At 31.9% G+C, this 21,302-nt stretch overlaps 2 protein-coding genes across 6 annotated transcripts; one reads left to right on the top strand and one right to left on the bottom strand.

Annotated features, from left to right (window-relative positions):
• Positions 1-516: 516 nt before the first annotated feature.
• On the top strand, positions 517-4,261 carry LOC100808414 (F-box protein SKIP5-like). Its single transcript, NM_001255839.2, has 5 exons — positions 517-678; positions 1,636-1,780; positions 1,864-1,942; positions 2,968-3,026; positions 3,721-4,261. Exons 1-5 carry the CDS (start codon positions 543-545, stop codon positions 4,100-4,102), a joined length of 801 nt encoding a protein of 266 aa, NP_001242768.2. The 5' UTR covers positions 517-542; the 3' UTR covers positions 4,103-4,261.
• A 5,305-nt stretch (positions 4,262-9,566) lies between these two features.
• LOC100807877 (translation initiation factor eIF-2B subunit beta) lies at positions 9,567-16,345 on the bottom strand. 5 transcript variants are annotated; one of them, XM_003538191.5, is made up of 11 exons: positions 16,260-16,345; positions 16,012-16,068; positions 15,459-15,613; positions 15,000-15,287; positions 14,568-14,697; positions 13,150-13,257; positions 12,940-13,042; positions 12,731-12,856; positions 10,607-10,794; positions 10,364-10,491; positions 9,567-9,818 (listed from the first exon to the last, which is right to left on the bottom strand). In XM_003538191.5, exons 2-10 carry the CDS (start codon positions 16,062-16,064, stop codon positions 10,395-10,397), a joined length of 1,248 nt encoding a protein of 415 aa, XP_003538239.1. In that variant the 5' UTR covers positions 16,065-16,068; positions 16,260-16,345; the 3' UTR covers positions 9,567-9,818; positions 10,364-10,394. The 5 variants fall into 5 exon arrangements, with proteins under 5 accessions (XP_003538239.1, XP_014619557.1, XP_014619556.1 ...); XM_014764071.3 differs by having other exon boundaries at positions 15,459-15,610; positions 16,260-16,342; XM_014764070.3 differs by having other exon boundaries at positions 16,148-16,319.
• Between the last annotated feature and the right edge of the window lie 4,957 nt (positions 16,346-21,302).

The following is a 21,302-nucleotide window of genomic DNA, read 5'->3' as shown; positions in this document are numbered from 1 at the left end:
TTTTTATTAAAAAATCATATTTAATGTCTTAAAGTGTTAAAAAAGAATTATTTTTGAAAGAAAACACATGAAAAAGTACATAAAAAAGGTAACATATCTTCAAAAGGATAATTTAAATGATCATCATTTAACCTTTTTATGTATATCTTGTTATTATTTTCTAATTAAAATTAAATTTTTAATCCAAAAACATATATTATTATTAATATTTAATTTAAATATTTATCAAACAAATTAGCAAAAAAAATCTAATTTACAACTTTTTTAACACGAAACCAATCATATATTTTTTTTATAAAAAAATTTAATTCAATTAATTAAACAAGTATATAAGTATTATAAATTTTGAATTCCTATGTATAAAAACACACGTATTTTCTGTAACCAAGTCCACCTTCCAAGACCCTTTACACGTGACAGAATACGGAACCAAATAGAAAAATAAAAATAAAAAAATGAAAATATCCAATGCGTGGATAGATAAAAGCCAAACAGGGCCTAAGTCGAAGGAGGGGCATGGAGTTGGTTCATCACAGAACATAATGGAATACCAACAACAGAAACAACAATGGAAGAGGTCACAAAGGACAAAACCCTCTTCTTCTTCTTCTTCTCACATCAACAATCTCGATGATGGTTGTCTTATGCACATTTTCAACTTCCTTCCTCCTATTCCAGGTATGACCCCTTTTTTCTCTCTCTCTCTCTCTTATTTATTCTTTGCCCTTCAATTTTTTTCTTTAAAATCTCAATCTTTTTGCCTAATTCAACCATACCCTGATGTTTGTTTTGTTTAATTTTGCTACTTTCATGTGTATTTGTGGGATTTATGGTGCTTAACCTGCTTTTAAGCAGGTAATTTGCAACATGAACTAGGTTTTGCTTTGATTCCCCCCCCCCCCCCCCCCTCCCTCCCCTATTTGTAAGGATTGTGACTAATTGCTATTTATTATTTTATTTTTCTGCATTTTGTTGAGTTATGAGAGTGAAAAGCTTAAAATTTGATGCTTGAATCAAGCGTATGTGTGTTGGGTTATGATGTCAAAATTTGGAGCCTAAAGTTGGATATTTGTGAAATGAATATACAATCATGTTCATGCTTAGTCTCATGAGAGTATCCAAGTTTAGTGAAGCCTGTGAAATGAATTTAACAGCTTAATCATTACCATCCTTGTTGACATGATTGTTATCTATCCATGGTTTGCTGACATTGATCTGGGCTGTATATTTTTTTTTTAAAAAAAATTACTTTTTTGTAGCTATTTAACCAGTAAATTGGTCATGCATCTGTGATTTGGTGCTGAATGCCCTCATCCTCAAGAGTGTTTCCTTGCTGATATTTCTACTTTGGCACGATATAATGTTTTTAGCCTCTCTTTGTTGTTCACCCTACTTGTTTTAAGGTATGACATCATTATTTGCAAAGAGATTGGGCAGGTGACAGCCCTGCTGCATTGTTAGTTTTTCTCTTGCTCTTCTGTTTCCATTATTTCTGCTTGCTTTAGAGGATATGCTTTATCCTCGCTCTCTTCGTACTTAGGCGCTAATCCTCTCTTAAAATAATTTTCTTTGAAAAAATAATTAATAGCATACAGCAGAGCATTTTCTATCACAAAGCTGCTATTGAGTTTGCAGATCGCTTTAATACCGCCCTCGTTTGCCACAGATGGAATTACTTGGCATGTCATCCTCGCTTGTGGCTTCGGGTTGATCGATCAGTTAAAGAGTTATCTGAACCCGGTGTTTTCCCAAACATTGAAACCGCTGTATCTGCTTCAAGGCATGTAGAACTAATGCTATTTTTGTATAATTCTAGCTTTTTCTTTGGGCTCTGGATTTTAACATACACTTTCTTTCTTACAGACCAGGTGATACCATTTTAATAGCAGCTGGTGGAACTCATCGTGTTGCAAACATTCAAATAAGGAAACCACTTTGCTTAGTGAGTTATCCAACTTGTGTGTGTGTGAAACTATTTATTAGATTATTCTACCTTTAGTCACGCTTTTGACTCTCATCCACTTTTAGCCAACAACCATCCTTGAGATTAGGCATTTGGTGGCATTTGGCTTTTATGATCTATCCAAAGTTAAGTACATGGCCTTTTAATGGGGTTTTACTGGTAGAGATATGTGGATGGATTGGGAAACTTTATTGATTGTTCCATTGATTTTTGCTCTTTCCTTTGTTGTTTTGTGTTTTGTACTTTCGCTGAGGACTGAGGAGGTTTCCTTATCCTCCAATCTCTTTGTATTTTTTCCTCTTTGTCTTTATTTTTTCTTTCACAAAAAAAGGACAATGATAGTGCATGCCTTCCTGTACTATAAGGTTATCCCAGTTTGTTTAGGTGGACTGGATTTAAAAATTAACACTAGATGAGAAGTTGGTTTCATCAGAGTGATGAGTAAGACCCACAAATCAGAGTATTGAGACACCAAATTGGCAACAATTAGAAATGGATTGAGAATTCAGAACAGTAGCACAGCAAGAAATGCTCGGACTCCATTGCCAACAAGAAGAATTTTCTCAAGACTTGGATGCAACTGCAATTACAATGGAGAATAAGCAGCACTATTTCCTTCTGCAACCAATCGTCACCCCTAAAGTGATTGAGGCTGATCACATGTTTGGAAGTGTTCTTTTCATGAAGATGATGCTTGGAGTTTCAATCCCAGTGGAGAGAAAATAGGGTGCTAAAACAAGTTTTCTAGACATGATTTTTCACTTATTTTTGTTTTCTAAAGTCATTTATAAGAACTGCTTTAAAAGAATATTAATAAAAGAACTATGAAACAAACAGACTGCTATTGGTTTGATATAACTGCCAAATTCCTGCAATTGAATTCATTACTGATAATTAGTGGTTGTACTACCTTTGTGTTATTCTAATTCTCAAGGAAACATTAAGTGTTAATGAAAGAAAATCTCACCATTTTTGGTTTTCCCAAATCAATGTTGTTTGTTCAGATTGGTGCAGGTGAAGTTCCAGATGACACAACACTTGTTTGTTCTCGAGGCTCAGACAGGTTTGCATTCCTTACATTTAGAATTTGTGTAGTCCTCTTTTGAAGTAGTAGCTAGGAACCACCTCCATGCTGCTGGGTTTCAATGGATAATGCTCTTGGCCAAAAAGAATGGTTTTTAGCTTCATGCTATGGATGTTGATTCATAATAGTGCATCTGTTGCCATCTGAACCATTATCCAGTAGCTTGGAAAGGGCTCCTTGGAAAAGGAATGAACTCTCATTGTAGTCCTTGGAAAAGGAATGAACTCTCATTGTAGTCCTTGAGATTGTAAGCTTTAGTTTTGCTAGTCATTACCTCACGAAACCTTCATTTTTAGTCCGACTTTACAAAACGTTATTCCCTTTAGTCCTTGTTCATTACACTTTCCACTTACATTTTGCAAAGAACTAAAGTGAGTTAGGGTGTGTTTGGAAACCCTTTTTGATTGGTTTTGAATGAAAGTTTTACACTTTCCAATGCATAAACATAGAAGCAATGTGAGTATTGGATTGATGTTGAACACGGGTTAAGTTGGATGGAACTGATATCCAAACACACTCTTTGATTAAAGTGAAGATTTTGCATGGTCATGGACTAAAAATGATCAAAGTTTACAATCTTAGTGAACACTTAATAATCTCAACAAAAAAAAAACTGCCAGATATATCATCTTCATCAACACTTGGTATTTGTTTCTTTGTTTTGTCTGAGCAGTGCATTAGAGTTCCTATCCACATGCAAATTAGCAAACTTAACCGTGAGGGCCGAGCTTGGTTGTTGCTTGCTACATAGAAAGGGAAGGCTAACCATAGATGGATGCATACTTCAATGTGAGTCTAATCCTCTGGATTATCTCTCATGTCCCATTGTGAGTACAGCCAGTAGCAGTGTGGTGCTTCCCTCTCAAACCAAGAGTAATAATGGTGATGGTGTATTTGTTTCTCAAACCCGCATTGAAGGGGGTGCCAAAGCTGTTTTAACAAGTGGGGATTTGGCCTTGCAACGCGTCAGAGTGATTTATGCTCGAACTTCACTTCTTTTCTGGTTTGATGTGGAGCAGATGTGTGATCAAATTGATTATGACAAGCCTCTTTGATATCATTTTGTTGGTTTGCTTACCTAGACTTGTCTGTAATTTTAGTAGTGATATTTATGATTCTTTGACTAGAGCGTTTTTTGTTCTTGCTATTTAATATTTACTATTAGGATGTGTCATATATGTAATAATAAACATTCAGTTTATCATTGTCTTCTTAATGAGTTGTCTAAGTTTATCATTATGTAGGGGGGATAAAATTGTTAAATAAAATGAATGGTGTGATAAAGAGAAAATAGTAAAAAAATTTAAATTGCCTAAAGTGTTAGAAAAAGGTATTGCAAAATGTAAATGTACTGGTACTCTAAACATTTCCTTGTGCTCACTGTGTATCAAAACAGTTACTCTCTGATCTTTCAGAAAAACTACCCACAGTCCCACTCCAAACACTTTACAACAAAATCATAATTTTACAGCAATTATACACCAAAATACCTGTTGCCTATTGCCTAGTTCAAGAAGAAACTATGAAAGAAAATCACATCAAGTCTTCGTGTGTGAGAGAGCGGAGAACACCCCCGTTCTTGATCTTTCAAGCTTCAATTTAGCTCTCTTGACTTGAATCATTTTCACAATTGAGTGAGCTCCTTAATTCCCTCTTATCACTTGACTCGGTGAAGAATAATAACCCATCATCTGTATATGAAGTGACGAACTTTTTGGTGTTGGCCTAGCATCCATTTCTGATGTCAGTTTCCTTGCACTAGAATATCTTGGAATAGTGTTCTCTTTCTCAAATGTACCATAAGAGACAGTACTTGGATTATCATATTCACGGCCATATATTGGTTGAAGTTAAGAGGCTGTGAACCATTGTGGACTTGAAGGATAAGAGTGATGTGAAAAGAGCAACAATCTTGGCCAGAACAGGACCTATATATGTAAACCATCCATGCTGGAAAAGAGCATGTGATTGATGTTGTGTTTCAGAAACCCCATAAGCATTGGTGTAAGTGTTGTCAAATGAACCTGAATGTTGCATGGGGAACTGCTCATCCATTCCACTAGGTTGGAGGTTATTTTTTATAAAATAAATATATTTAAAAATAAATAGAATTTTAGAAAAGTAATAAGGTTTTTGTAATTAAATAAATAAGGAAAAATATTTTTTATTAATTAAAAAATGGTTTTAAAGTAAATAAAATAAATATATGTTCTTAGAAAATAAAAAAAAAAGATATTTTATTTATTCATAGGGAATAAAATAGAGTTTTTTTATAAAATAAAAAAATAAAAAAATAGAGTAAATAATAGATTGAGAATACCCTGGCTATAAATAGACATATTAGGTCAGTTTTACATTTATGATACGTCTCTACGCTCTTTCATTCTCTCAAATTCGTTTTTCTTTTCTCTTCTCCTAAAACTCTATCTTTTTTCTGTATACACTTAAACCTATGTCAATAAAACTACGATCTTGGACTCATTAACCGTTGGATCGTCACAAAATTTGAACATAAGATTTAGAACTCATTTTCGCATATTTTCACTGTTGGGATTTGCGAAATAAGGTATGTGGAGAAAGAAACATCCCTTGTACCAAGACAGCGAAATTGAGGCTTCAATCCTTTCCCCTTCTCTCTAACGCTTGGAAACCCTAACAGAGCAACCAGAGAAAAAGCTTGAGGAATCTTAGGAAATCGCTAGAGACGCTGTTATTACTGTCGAACTACACACCTAAGCCCGCTTAGAGGTGAGGGATGAGTTTGTCGCATTTTGAATTAGAATGAACATGTGTAGGGATCCTTAAAAGATCAAATTGAGATTTATTTTGGGATACAAACTATATTGTGATTCCTCCTTTATGATTATAATTACAAGATTGTTCTGTATGACTGGTCAATTAATGCTCTGATGTGAATTGGTTAATAAAATTGATGTTCTTGGTGTTTTCATGTTTTTGACCTATGATTTTGATTCATTTGATTTTGATATAATTATGTGAAATTGTTTGAGGGGTTTAATCATATGAACATAACATATTAACATTATTATTGTGTGACATGTATGTAATGCATGATGCGTGATAACTTGTTATCTTGGGATTACGGAAGTGTGATGAACTATGTGTAAGTGACAAGTTGAGTATGTGTTAAATTGTGAGATCACACAAGTGTATTAAGATGTTGTGTACATTGAGTTGTGAGCTATGAATCGTACAATCACATGACTGTAAAACCCTTTAAGGGCGATGAGTTAATGCGCAACAAGTATTGTGATGGGATCCACTGTGGGAACCCAACGAATTTAATCACTTTGAGACACGACGAGTTAAAATTATTTAGAGAACAGTTGAGGAGTTAAGTGTTTTGTACAACTCATAGATAGAGTCTGCGTGCTAAAATATTTTATGGGTTGGACCTAAATCAGGAGGAAGAGGCCTGGATGAACTCTTAGGAGTATAGGCCTTGAGGGTAAATACACTCTGTTTGAATGTTCCTTGAAGCCTATGTTGATCTCATATGATTAGAGCGTTCTCACAAAACAAAGTGACCCTAACTGATCTCCCTATGATTTTACCTAGTGAGAGTGACCTGACTTACCATTGTGTGATCTATCTTATTATGTACTCTTAGGCGCTTGACGAGGTTTTTCACTGACATGGTACCACATTGCATATAAGATTGAGTCTTAATATATTTGTTGCATAACACTTGTGTATTGATCGATATTGATTGGTTGAGTGATATCGTGTTTTGATTCTTAAGTACGTGAATGATGTAAAAATGTGTGAGACATGTAGTGTTGAGATGTGATGTCACACGATAAGTGGTGGAATGACGTGAGCTATGTTTAAGTTGTATTTCATTTATATAATATGTATATCTATGTTGTTTTGTTTCTCTCTATTAGTTAAGAATGTGATAACTCACTCCTAGTGCGTTATTTGTGTTTGGATCCTGTGATGATCTCAAACTTTGTGTTTGTGAGAGTAGATGATTAGGTGGATAGCTATGGAGAACCTCATGTTAGAGAATGTTAAAACACAATGTTCTGATAGGATGTGACATTGGAACATGGATTTCTATGTTATTTGCATAATATTCTGAACATGTTACTTTATTTTATTTCATTGCTTAACTTGTTTCCTTTTGTAAAAAATATTGGATGGTCTTGTTTTGGACCAGAGATGTTTTCATACCCTTATTCGATAAGTTTTTAATTTGGTGATTAATGTGAATGTGAATATTTTACCCACGTGAACTTCTTTTATGTTTATTGAATAAAATCATTTTAATTAATTTTGTATTTTCATGTATGATATTATATAAAAGTATGTTTAGGTAGACAATGTTACATTCGGCAAAACTAATTGTAAGCTAGAAACTTAACTTAAATTATAAGTGCGGTAAAAATAATTGTTGAAGTAGCTGAAAAATATAAAATGACAGAAAATAATAAAAGCATAATTTATTTTAAAAAGATAAAAAGGAAATTGGATAAATATATTAAAGATAAAATTGGAATAAAATATAAAAAGCTAGAAGCTAGTGTTTAAAAAAACTACTAACGCTAGAAGCTACTAAAGGCATCTCCAACATTGGTTCTTGGAAGGGGATCTTAGCTTCAAGATTTGATTTTCCTAAGATCCACTATTGGAGTTGATAGTTAGATCTTCACATGGAGATCTGGTTTTTCCACAAGAACCACCAAGATCCACACTATTTCCCCAAAAAAATAATTTTTTTGTCTTTCTCCCCAGCAAAGACCCGTGGGAAGCAATTGTCACGAATGGGAAAAAAATTCAAAGGAAAGGGAGAAGAGGAAATGAACAACTAAACCCAGTAAAAAGGAAATCAAAAATTAAAAAAATAAAAAGAAAAGAAAAAAGACAGATTTGGGTTGATGAGCACGAGATTTGTCTTTGCATGTTGTTAATGAGAACAAAGATGGTGGTAGTGAAGGGGAGGGAGGAGAGGGTAAGGGTTTGTTTTGCGACGAAGGGTGGGGGGTTTGGTTTGTAGAGGGAGCAGATGGTGTTGGTGGGGTTCATGAAGGGGAGAGAGGAGAGGTTGTGTGGCACGACGGAGGGTAGGGGTGGGGGTGCGTGGCGTGTCAGAGGATGAGGGGTGGAAGAGCATGAGAGAAAACATAAAGGGGAAGAAGGAGAGGGTGAGTGGTAGGGGAGCATGAGAGGAAAAAGAAAGAAGAAGGAGGAGTGGTGTTTTGGGGGCACAACTGAGAAGGGAAATAGGAAGGAGGGTAGGGTTTGTGCATTCAATTTTTTTAATTATTAATAAATTTTGTATTTTTGGAGTAATTTTTTTTAAAATTAAAAATATATAATTAATTATTTTTAAAAAAATTACAGTAAAATGAGATATATTATTGAAGAAAAAAATTTAAAATATCTTGAGAATGATGTGACATTACGAGCCTACCAAAAAGTAAGTTAAGACCTCAAAATGAAATCTCCTATTGAAGTTGACTTAAAAAATTATTAAAAAAAACTTATTTATCAAAATGTCAAATAAATTTTTCAACTAATAAAAAAAGATAAAAACTAAAATGTTTTGTGTAACATAGTCTAAAAAAAGTTTCCAACAAGTCATTAGATTTTGAAAATGTTGTAACTTGTAACGTAACAAGTTTTTAAAATAAGAAGTGTTTTTATATATAGTAACTAAATAAATATTCACCAAAAAAAAACTAAATAAAAATAATTTACAAACGTTTTTAAATTAAACAAACGGACCTACATTTCTTTTTGGATGATTGTGCAGAGCAAGCAACAGTGAAAAATATCGTAGCGAAAAATTCCTTAGAACTGACATTACTATGTATACATCTCTCCATTTTAAAACCCACAATGAATTTATGAAAATAAAGGAATTAATGAAAATTTATATTCTTTCACGAAAATAAAGTCCTAGTATGTTTGATGAAAATAAAGTTTTTCCTGTTGGCAAATACTAGCTTTGCAAGAAAATCATGAGGTTGGTTGCCAACTTTTGTTAGAACATTGGGGATAAAAAAAACACTATAAATAACAGAACTACCAATGAACGTTGACTTGGTTGTGACCTGATTGAACCTGTCTTAGAAAGTCTTGGTTTTTACTTGTGTAATCCATGTTTCGTTGTCTCTATTTTTACTTTCATTCGGATTGCTTGGCTTGACTAGATTTACATGGCATTTGGAAGAGTTTTTTTTTTTTAGTTTCACATGATAACTAGTAGTTAAACTTAATTGCAATTTTAAGTGAGTGGAATAACCAGTGAAAATTAATTTGATTTAATATAAAAACTTACAAAACACATCACTGAAAAAGGTCCTTACGCAAAACGTAATATGTATGAAAATAGTCTTTTTTAGATGAAGATCCAAATGTTTATGGATAAATTACTTGTGCATTTCAAGACAATCCTTCCACTTGGATTTATGTTTCCAAAAAAATTCCTTACAAAAAAAAGTTACTGTCGCAACCACACTTTTAAACAATTGAAATAAACTAGACAAGATGTTTATCTATAACGACTAAGAAACTATTATCATTTCTTTATGTGTAAACAAAAATGTACCGTAAAACCAACAACCACAAAAAAATTGGAATTTTCCTAGTTTCACTTGGTATTTTCCCTCATCATTTTCCCTGTTATAATTTCTCCACCCCAATCCCCAGCATTACACGAGATTTATTTTCTATTTGCACAAATGATCATGCATATATGTCACAATCCAGAGGTTCCTCAGCCTCAGATAGCATCACAACGACCTGAAAATTGAGCACCGAAATGTCAATAAATAGAAGTCCCTTTAAAACAAAAAATCCATTGCAAAACATTTATTACACAATTCTTAGATGGTTGGATAGCAACAACAATAAGAATATATTGTTTGACTGTCAAAAGTCATGAATAACATGGTTCATTTAAAGAATTGCATGTTTCAACTTTTAATGAAAATACTTATCATTAAAAATTAGCCCTCATCCAAAAGAATGAAAACTGGTGAAACAGAGATGGAACATAGATTATTGAAAGAAACTCAGATCACTAGTAGGTGGGTTGTGTGCCCTTGTACCATTGACTATGCACAAACACCAACTTCTACACAAATCTGTTTCAAAATTAATACAGCTGCTTCACCAGTCCTCTCAACCAATAGAATATAGACCAAGGGGGTCTAGCTCAATTGGTTGAGCAGGGTGTGCGAGTGTTTTAAACCCTTTGATACTGTGCTCAATTTCTACGGATAAAAAAAAACACAATAGAATACAGGACAAAATGCAAGAATACAAAAATTTAAATGGTTGCTTACAGTTGTAGGAAAAAAATTGGGGTAGCTGAACTCAACTCCCTGTAGTAGGTCTTTGTTTCACTACCAAATCATCAGCGGAGTAGTAATCAGCTATGAGCCGGTACATATATGACGGGTTATGCCCTCCACTGAGAAGTTCCAAAACCAGCGAGTGCAAGAAAAGAAACCAAATAATACAACTCACTTTCTCAAGTCATTGATGAAGTAAAGCTAGTTTTCTTCATTAATGTTGGTTTAACTTACGTGTCAGTAATAAAGAGACTAACAAGGTTTGGTGGCACATAATCAAATGCTGGGTTAACAACATGAAGAGAACCAGAACCAGTTGCAGAATCCATCAAATCTGAGAATTCCCCAAAGTCAAGAAGCTCAGATGGGGATCTCAGCTCAGTCAGTAGGACTTGAGGATTGTGTGGATACAAAGGGCACAACTGTCAAAAAAATAAAGCAATTTTCAATGAAAGACTAGCTGGTAACCAACAAGATGCAGCAGAACACAATTTAATTCTAAAATAGGATTAAGGCATCATAGTTTCTTCACTAGCCATTAAGGGAAAACCTAGAGATATTGTGTATAAGTAATTCTATCACATCTGTACACATCTTAACTGAAACAATAACTGAGAAACAGTTATTTCCTTATTGTCATACAAAATATTGTTCAATTCTAATTTTTCAATCTCAACAAATCCCATCATTAGGTCAAGAGTATCAGAACCAATTTGAACAACTTGAGATATCAGACTCTAAAGTTCCATTCGTTAATAGATCAGAGGCATACACCAGCCAATTGGAGTATAACCAAAATTGATTTCAGAAATCTATTGACACTCATTACCTTCAATTTCTGATTGTACAATTTTTTAAAACAGAAAATGAATTTGGATTTCTCCAACTTGTAGAATTGAAATAATCTACTCTTATATAGAATACACAACTTGGAGATGCATTTCACACACTACCCCCACAATTAATCCACTCTTCTATTAGACATTCTCAATATTCTCTTTTGGAAATGTATTTCATATGCTAACCCTCTAACTAGCCAAAAAACTTATCTCTCGATCATCTTAATCTACCTCCTTTTATCTTTATTTGTATATTTGATCTTCTTTACTACCAATCCCTTTCAATCTACCCTCCTTTATCTCTATCTCTAAATTGAAATTCAATAGTTTTTTTTTTTAAGAAATGATCACAATTTAAATTATTCATTTTATATTCCATGATACTTATTTATTATAAATTTTAATTATATTGTATTAAAATAAAATTTTATCAAGTGAAATAAACAAGCTTAAATCCTAGTTAAGTAAATATGGCTATATATTAGAAATGCAATGCTTCACTATCACCTAATTTTTATAAAGTTCAGTTGACATTATTTCAAAGTAACTGCTGAGAACTTTACAAGTTTTTTTAGATTGGAGATAACCTCCTGATACCTCATTAAAGTTCGGTAGTTGAGAGAGAAAAGAGAGAGAATGAATATAACTGAGAACCAATATTATTGAGATAAGATTATTGATCTATAGAAGAGTACTTATACATGAGTCATAACAACAGTTGACAATTGTAGCTACATGTTATAACTGACTAGCTGAACTGGTGGAGATAGTTAGATAACTAGTACTACTGCCAGATACTATTAACTATAATACTCTAATATAGATCTATATATATCAAAGATTATTTTTTGTTTATTTATATATGTATATACATCCCAAAGTCATTCAAATCATTCTCTCTCTCAAAAGTCATTCCAATCATTTATCCCTTCTCCGCCACAGCCATTTTAATTTTTAATTCATAATAAGTTATCTAAATACCAACAAACAAGGACAAAAATGTAATGGTTATGGATCATTATGGGTTGACCATTCATAGCCAGTTAAATATTTCTATGCTTATCCTCTATTTCTACCTTTTTTTTAAAAAAAGTTAGGTTCAAATGTTAAAACTAGTGTCATACAGACACAAAAAAAAATATTTTAATTAAATTCAAATCATATTATGTTGCTAAAATTTTGTTTGAACTACTAAAGACTGTTTGGTTATTTTTGAAAATTCAATAAAATATCTTAAAAATGAATAAAATTTATTATGATTCTGATATTTCAATTTACAAAATTACAAACTGCATTGTATTATTAGATCAATCAACTTAGACATATAACAACTAATTCTCAAGTCTATATGTGTCAAAAAATCATCTAACTCTTTGCCTCTGACAGATTTGGCAATAAACTGTCACCCGTTTAACAGAACAGGAAAGAAATTGTGGAGAGACATCAAAAGTCATTAGAATTCTTGTTTCCTATAGCACGAAAGATGTGAAGCAGAAGAGATTATAAGTGAAAAATTTACCTTGTGACTCCCAGCAAGTACAACAAAAGGAACAGCATGCCTTTGAGCTGCAAGTGCAACCATATGTAACCCTATCGGGGCAATTACTCCACCGTTAGCCATGACAGCATGAGCTCCAACTATAACCTATAAAATGATAGGTTGAAATCAAAATTAAAATTCAGCACAAGTGTCTTGATTCCAAAATTTATATCACCATTGTCACATACCATATTCACTTGGGAAATCATAGCAAAAGTCGCAGAATCAGCAATTACTGTGGTCTGTATGCCTCTAGCAGCCAATTCTTTTGCAAGGACTTGTCCCTGATATCTGATAGCATATGCAGTCAACATTGAATGGTTTTACCAAGAATAAAAAGTCATTGCTAATAAACCATAATCATGCCTTGCAAATGCTAATTAGCCCTAACTACAAACCTTGGGGCACCTTCAGCAACAACGACCTTAAATGATCTCTTTTTCTCCTTTGCAGCACAAAGAAATTCCAACACTGTTTTTGAACTACCTAGTGTTAATATTACCTCACTGAAATTAACAATGAAAACAAATAAGAAAGAAAATGAATAAAATCATAAAATCAAGATATAATCACAAAAATCAACAGAATTACATATGCCTTGGTTATTTAAGACAAGAGGGATGCAAGACAATAAATAATAGAAAAAGAGGTGTTAGCACCCACCCCTTTTCAGACTGGATTAGATCTCTAAACATATCACTTAAGAATGTATAGAATGATAGAGGGAAAAAAGAATGGAAAAGAATGAATCTTCTGTATTAGCAATTAAGGTAAAAAGAAACAAGGTACACGCAGGTACCCCAAAGGAGCAATTCTCCTTTCACACTGGAAATCCAGTCAACAAAAACAAAATCAGAATCTCCCCTCTGTTACTGCCCTCAAGGGTTTATATGCTTCTCCTAATTACTGCCCTATACAACTATTGATTTCCCCTTTTTTCCCTTCCTCCTATAATAAACCTGCAAGGTATGTTTGGGAAACTCACACTGATCTAACAGATGGAAAATGTATGGACCCTAATGGATGAAACAACTCATTTCCCCAATAAACAAGAAGCAACAAACCATTTAAAGTTGGTTTCAAAAAGGTAAAACAATGAAGACTTTGTTGTTTAATGTTGTAAATTACAAGGCATTTATCAAATACATGAATGATAGTCTAAGTTAATCTAAGTTTAATATTATGTACTTCAATATTGCTCTTTAACCAATTATGCCATCCAATAGTAATAATCCCGCCCAATAAAAATGCCATATGTTCATAAAATAATAAATTATTATTTTATTTGTTTTATATCCAAGACCAATAATGGCATCATGCTTTTAAATAAAGCTAATGCAGTCCCCTCGAAAAGTTAAAATAAGGCTGAAACAGCCTACAAGGGAAAGTTTAAACTAAAGTGTATCTTGTTAAACTCAACCATATAAATAGTTAAACCAAAAATTAATTGGAATCTTCCGTTGTGTTAGTCCTTGCCATTGTATGTCCAATCTTTGCCCCCCACAATCGAAATAATGTAGAAAGAACTCAAAAAGAAAGGATCAGATATTGAGAATATGGATTGCCTCCTATCTAAGTTTTAGATTACAAGTTTACAACAACAGTTTAGTTAGTGATTTAAGAATTAAACTCATCTCAAAATAGTTATAATGTAATATTACCAATGCCTATTCGTGACATGTAAATATGTTTTTCCTCACAAGTTTTTTTAATCACAGGTCAATCTGGCTTTTGGGATCTTGTATGGCATGTTTTCAAGATCTTTAAAGTAGCAAGAGATAAACAATATATCTCAAGTAGTTCTGGTGAAACGAACTTTTGATGAATATGTTCTACTGCCTGCTCTGCTATTTGTTCATGGCAAGAGGTTATGTCTTGGATGAGTTCATTGACTGCTTCAATGACATCATGCTTCAACTTCCGACCACTTGAACCTTTTTCAAGAGCTGTAACAAAAGAAAGCAAAATTCAAACTCAAATATATAAATGTGGTTGAATACGAGAACAACAATTTCTACATCAAATGCCAAACAGCAACAAGGAACCAATATTATACAATAATGGGTCGACCATAAAAAATTTTGCATGTGAAAAAGTGAAATGAAAAAAACAATTTTTCCATTGCATTTAAGCTTGAATTTTTGCATATCAACTATCAAAATAGACAATCCAATTTTGTTTTATCAAAAAGCAGAAAACATTTTAAAGTTATAACAAATCAAAATCTCAAGTCTCATGTCATCCTCACTTCTACTTATCCCTTCAGAGTCACCGCCTGATGAAGGTGTTGGTGGAACAACAGCTGAATCAGTCACATCCTCAAGAAGAGTTTGCAATGACGGTGGACGCGAGGTGCTTCTTGCAGCAGCTGCAACAGAAGCCGCGGATAAAGCAGGATAATCATCTCGCTCAACATCATCCTCATCATCACTTCCAGCAAACATCCCAAAACCAGCCACAGCATCTGTCACAAGGGAAAGATCCTCCTCCCTTATAATGTGCAAAACACGCCTCACGATATTTCCCACAGCTAACTCTACAATCACATACATAACACGACATGATAGAAAAACAATAAACTAATCTCAATTCCCAAAATGACTATAAAACATCCTTCAACAAAGCATACTTTGACTTTTATAAAAATATTAAACACCACACACAAAATGCATATTTATTAAAAAAATAATAATAACAATTCATATACCAATAGGATTAACATCAATAATTTGCTCCCCCACCGCCCTTACTGCATTAATCAGAACTGTGGCCTGGTTTGTGTGTGGCACCCGCTGCTGTGAAATCACCGAGCGTAGCAACACTGCTGTCTGCTTTGCTGTGGCTTGAGACCCTTCAATTCTACTAGCATCACAACAAGAAGATAAATAGATAAACAAATAGAAATTATAAAAACAACAACAAATAATGACTCAAACAAACACAACATATAATGGTCCAATTCGGTTAGAGTAAGATTATCCTCGTAAAAGATATCAAGGGGGTCTAGCTCAATTGGTTGAGCAGGGTGTGTGAGTGTATAATGTTGTAAACCCCTGGTACCATATTCAATTCCTATAGATAAAAAAAAAACTCCGTGAAAGATACCTATTACCTCTGCTACAAAAAAATGAAACACGCAGCACTCCCCCAGACTAGAGAAAACAACAAAAATCAGTTCCTAAACCTCACAAGTGACATGATTATCCCTAATACACCTTTCATTAAACTCAAACATCAGCAGAGAAGGAGAAAAAACTCACCGTTTCTTAAGCAGATTCACAAAATCATTAACAAGGGCTTGAACATCCGGCATTTTCCTGAAAACAATAATAACAATAATAATAATCAAGAAAAAACAGAGAAAGAATTAATTATAAGAGTAAAATGGTAAGTAACCTAATTAAAGTAGCGTTACAATAATAATATCAAGTAAAAGGGTGTTGGTTCAATTCAATCCTTGAGTTGTAACAGAATAATAGTGTCTTGGGTTTTATTCCCAGTTGCGTACGCTTTTAAATCCGAGATACCCGCCACCGATACTACGTTGAAAAATAACACCAAATCTGAAATGCCACCAAAACGTATCCCATACTATAATTTCATAACCACTTAGAATTTTTAGCTTATGCGATAAAAGTTAAGTTGGGTGTTTGTAAATATTTTAATTTTTTTTTACAAATAATGTAATTGTAGTAAATAATCTTAGTTAAAAATGGTAGCAAAAATTGAAAAATAACTACCTATATATGTACATTATTTTCCAAATTTTAACTACGTAGGAAAAATACCAAAATTTTGTACTATAATTAAATATGTAAGGGGAAAGTACTTTATAAATTAATGCCTATAAAATAATTTATTTTTTTAACTATAAAAATTTAATTAGAAAATCATAAAGGAAGTTCTAAGTATGCTCCATGAATGCAGCATAGTTTGATCTTCCACGTCAGAAAGGTTACTCTCCATGTTAATAATTAATTAGTTTCTGAGAAGCCTTCCAAAAAAAAGAAAACTAGTTTCTGAGAAATTCTAAGTATGTTCTTTAACATTCTGAAAATTGAGTTTATTGACTTACATTTTATATTTGCAACTCGGAGATGGAGATATCATATGCTTTCAGAAGGCTTAAGAAACGGTGAGTTTATTGACTTACATTTTATATTTGGGAATTTGTTTGATTTCATATGATGTGGATGTGAAAATTCCCAAGTTCAATCATTTTTAGGTAGATTATCTTACCTTCTTTTCATTACGTGCTTGTGCATATCTATGTAATTAATTAATCTTGCAAATTTCATGTTACTATTAAAATGAGAGCTAAAATTGTTTAATATTTGATGTAATGGTTCACTTTCGATATCTAAATAGACATATGGAAGATGACATTTTCCTGGAGATGTAAACATCCAGCAACTTATTGGGACAAATTGTTAAGTTTGATACTATTTTTCTTTCTTTCTTTTATAAAATGCAGATGTAGTTATTTATATATTCTTATCCTTAGCATTCTGTTCATAGTCTTATATAATATGATAAGCTAACGAGCATCACATTATAACGACTCTGACTAACATTACGTACTAAAAGCAAAAAATAAAATTTTCAAAGTTGTAAAATAAAAGAAAAATGAAATTCAGGTAATAAAACCAAAATGAATTATTTTACGAGAATGAAACACATATTTAAACATTTTAAAAATGGAAAATAAAATAAATATATTGCATATTTTTTTAATATTTATATTATTATATTTAATAATGGCTTATGTAGCTCAATTAATGACACACTAGTTTGATGAATAACACATGAACCAAATACCCTTATTAGATCGATCATCGTTTAGTTTTTATAAAATTGATTACAAGGGTTGAAAACTCCAAAAGTTTCATTTCATCATACCAATAATGATGAAATGAATATGTTAACCAAATTCCCTTTCATTTTTATGCAGAGTTTTCTCATATAACTTTTCTATGTTTCTTTAAATATTCTTATCAGGTGATTATTCATACTAACTCCTAAATCAGAGCATTGTCAGGGATGTCCATGATGATCTTAAAACAAAGGTGAAATTGTTAAGTTTTTTTATTCATAGAAATCAAACCCAGGATTATTTTCAATAACTCACGGACACTATTCAACTAATTGTGTTAAACCTCCTTAGTTAACTATTAAGCTTTCATCCATCGACTTGCCTACATACATAACACTATGATCACAAGTGGCAATTGTGCATAACTATCCTCATGGTGTCTATGTCCTTTCGATTGTTTATAGTTGACATAGATGAGGCCAACTTGTTTTTTGTTTAGAGAGATGACCTCTTTTTTGTGGTTCCAACTGCACTTCTGGTGCAAATTGTATATCTTTTTTACTATGATATATAATACTATTTGACTTTCAAAAAATAAAAAAAATACATGACTTCATCTGAAGTCACAAGGAAAATAACGTAGTGATGGAGACCTAATTTATTTTAACTGTGACGGAGACCTAACTAAGAAGCTCTACTTGAAAGAAAATAGATCAGACATATTATATATTTAGATTTTTTGTTGGGTCTTATCATTTGTATTGACTTATGCCTCTTTCATTAGTTTGTATGAGTTTTAATATTTTTAGCCTTCCCTACATTTACATTTTTCCCACACAAATTTTCTTTTCTACCCAAAACAAAGTACAACTAATAATGACAAATTTTAGCACATCATTATCTTTAGCATAACTAAAAGATGCACGACAACAAATAGAAATTAATTTGCAAAATAAGTGGTGATTAGAATGATAGTTAATCGTATGGTGTGTTTGATTTTGAGGATGAAAATAAAGAAGAGAAAATTTTGAATTAAAATAGATTATAAAAAGTGTGAATTTCACGTGAAAAGTACAAAATTTTCTTGTATTTTTGTCATTCTAACCAAAACCAAACACAACCTTAAATTTAGAATTTTATACAAATTATATAAGAGATTTTTTTTTTTACTTTAAATGAGAAAACTATATATTTTTGTTGATGGGCCTAAAGCTTTTGTGTTTTAGTTGGTTTATCCTTGACTAGCCCTGCCTATGAAACTTTAAAACTCCAGGAAAAGACCATTTTACTCTTTGTTCAAACAACCCACCCCTCATTTTTCTCCCTTCCTCTTATCCATGCTCACCTGGTGTTAAATACACAATGGAAATATAATTTCGTTGTGATCTTTGCTGAGATATACAACAAAATCTCGTTTTTACTTTGTATTTTTAAAACAAAAAATAAATACACAATGGAAATATGATTTTGTTGTGATCTTCATTGACATATACAAGAAAATCCTATCTTTGTTATGTATTTTTTTTATAAAATCCAAAAAAAATACACGACAGAAATATAATTTCATTATGCATCTTGACAAAGAGTACAACAGAATCACATTTTCTATTGTGTTTTTTATGATTTTTTTATTAATTATAAATTCAAATTACCTTTTTTAAGTAGTCAAATTAATTGTGATATAATTTATCAGTGTTAATAGTACTTGATATCTTTTTTAATTAAAATTAAATTAATTGGGTACAAGTTACCATGTATAAAGGTAATCAAATTAGTTATTATAAGAATTCATGATATTAATTTGATTACAATTGAAAAGAGTAATTTATGTCATCATTAATTTAAATTTAAATAAAAAAAGATAATTTATGTAAGAATTATTTTGATTATTGTTAAAAAAAAAGGTAATGTGTTTCGTATAATTTATATCAAAATTAATTCAAGTAAAAAAGGTAACTTATTTCTATTTTTTTTTTGTGAAATAATACCTAACAAAAACATGTTTCATTATATAACAAGGTGGTGCGAAAAAAATATATAACAAAAACATGTTTTTGTTTGAGATTTTGTACGCGAAATTATGATTTTGTTAAGTATTTGTACGCACCTCTATACTACACTAAAAATATGTTTTCGTTGTATTATGGGGGTGCATACAAAATACTCATGTTTCCACATACAAAATTTGAAACAAAAATTGTTATGTAATTTTTCACACCCCTTGCACTACAAGGAAGACATGCTTTCATTGTAGATTTTGTATGCGGTTATACAACAAAACCATGATTTCATGGGAAAGACATTTTCGAAATAAAAAAAGATGTCATCCTCAATGGAAATGGGGCTAATAACAACTCCCTAATAAGAAGTAAGTTTAACTACCCATTTAGTCCTTATAGTTTCAAACTTACCCCTTTTAGTTCTTATAGTTAATAAGTGAATTTTTTAGTGCATGAAGTTTCCATTTTAATTCCCAAAAGGTCTTTGCCATTAAAATTCTTTAACTAACAGAGTTAAAAAAAATTTAACGATAAGGAGCTTTTGAGAATTAAAATATAAATAGGGACTAAAAAATCTACTTATTAATTATAGAGACTAAAAGATTCACTTATTAACTATTAAGACTAAAAGGGATAAGTTTGGAAATTATATGGACTAAATGGGTAATTAAACCTAAAAAATAATATGCGCTCACAATAAAATAAGAATTTAATGGCTACTTATCCACATTGATAAATAATTTTATATTATCAATCAATCACGAATCCCCATTGTTATGAATTTTTAAATAATCATCATAAAAATCAACAAATTTATCATACATAATAATATAAAATTATTTCACACTGGCATAACTTATTTTCTCATAAAATCATTAAAAAAAGCTAACTAAAAAGTTAAGATACCAAAAATATATAAATATTTGATTATAATATTTAATTAAATCAATTGTACATGTGAAGAGAAAAGAATTTAAATTGAGACATCATATCTTAGGATAAATAAAGGAAAGTACGCCCCCTATGCAACAGCATAAACTGCCTTGTACTGTTTATAACTCTGCTTCTATTTCATTCTCAATGGATTAAGTAACTACGCTATCAAGATTGATAAACTAGTTCATCCCCCACTCATTTCTTGTGTCCTTTTCCTCCCTAAAATTTCTTTCAACCTAAACATGTACAACTAATAATTGAAAATTATTTTTGCATGTCTTCTAGTGTGTTTGTCTTTCCTTTTTGAACCCCTGAAAGGCATGTTCAACTAAAAGCAACAAATAGTTGTTTCTCACAAAATGGTGCTTTAAAACGTAAACCAACTAAATGGAACGTGTATACAAATATGCTCTTTATCTTCAGAATATAACTAAAAAATGCATGACAACAAGCAGAAAGTTACAAAGTATGGTTTTATATTGCTTGCCCTAAACCCACTAAAATCAGCCTAATCATAAGGGATTTGAGTAATTGGCTCTAAGTTTTAAATCGAACTTTATTACAGCCTTCGTATACCAAAATAAATATTGATTGCCCTAAAGCATTGTCACAAGTCACCATTGGTTGATTGAAAGAATTTATGGGTGGTGCTCCTGGCCATGATGTCAGTTTGATTTAGAAGTCAAGTACATGGTCAGAATCATCCTCAACAATTTTTGCATGCAACAATATAATCTCCTTTGTCAAGGTTAAAGTTGAAATCATTTCAGCAAGTAACAATAAACCTTCACCACAAGGAAAA

This window comes from Glycine max, chromosome 11, assembly GCF_000004515.6.
Source record: "Glycine max cultivar Williams 82 chromosome 11, Glycine_max_v4.0, whole genome shotgun sequence".
In the NCBI taxonomy this organism is placed as follows: domain Eukaryota; kingdom Viridiplantae; phylum Streptophyta; class Magnoliopsida; order Fabales; family Fabaceae; genus Glycine; species Glycine max.
The sequence above is the reverse complement of the archived record's forward strand: the minus strand, read 5'-3'. Positions and strand labels throughout refer to the sequence as shown.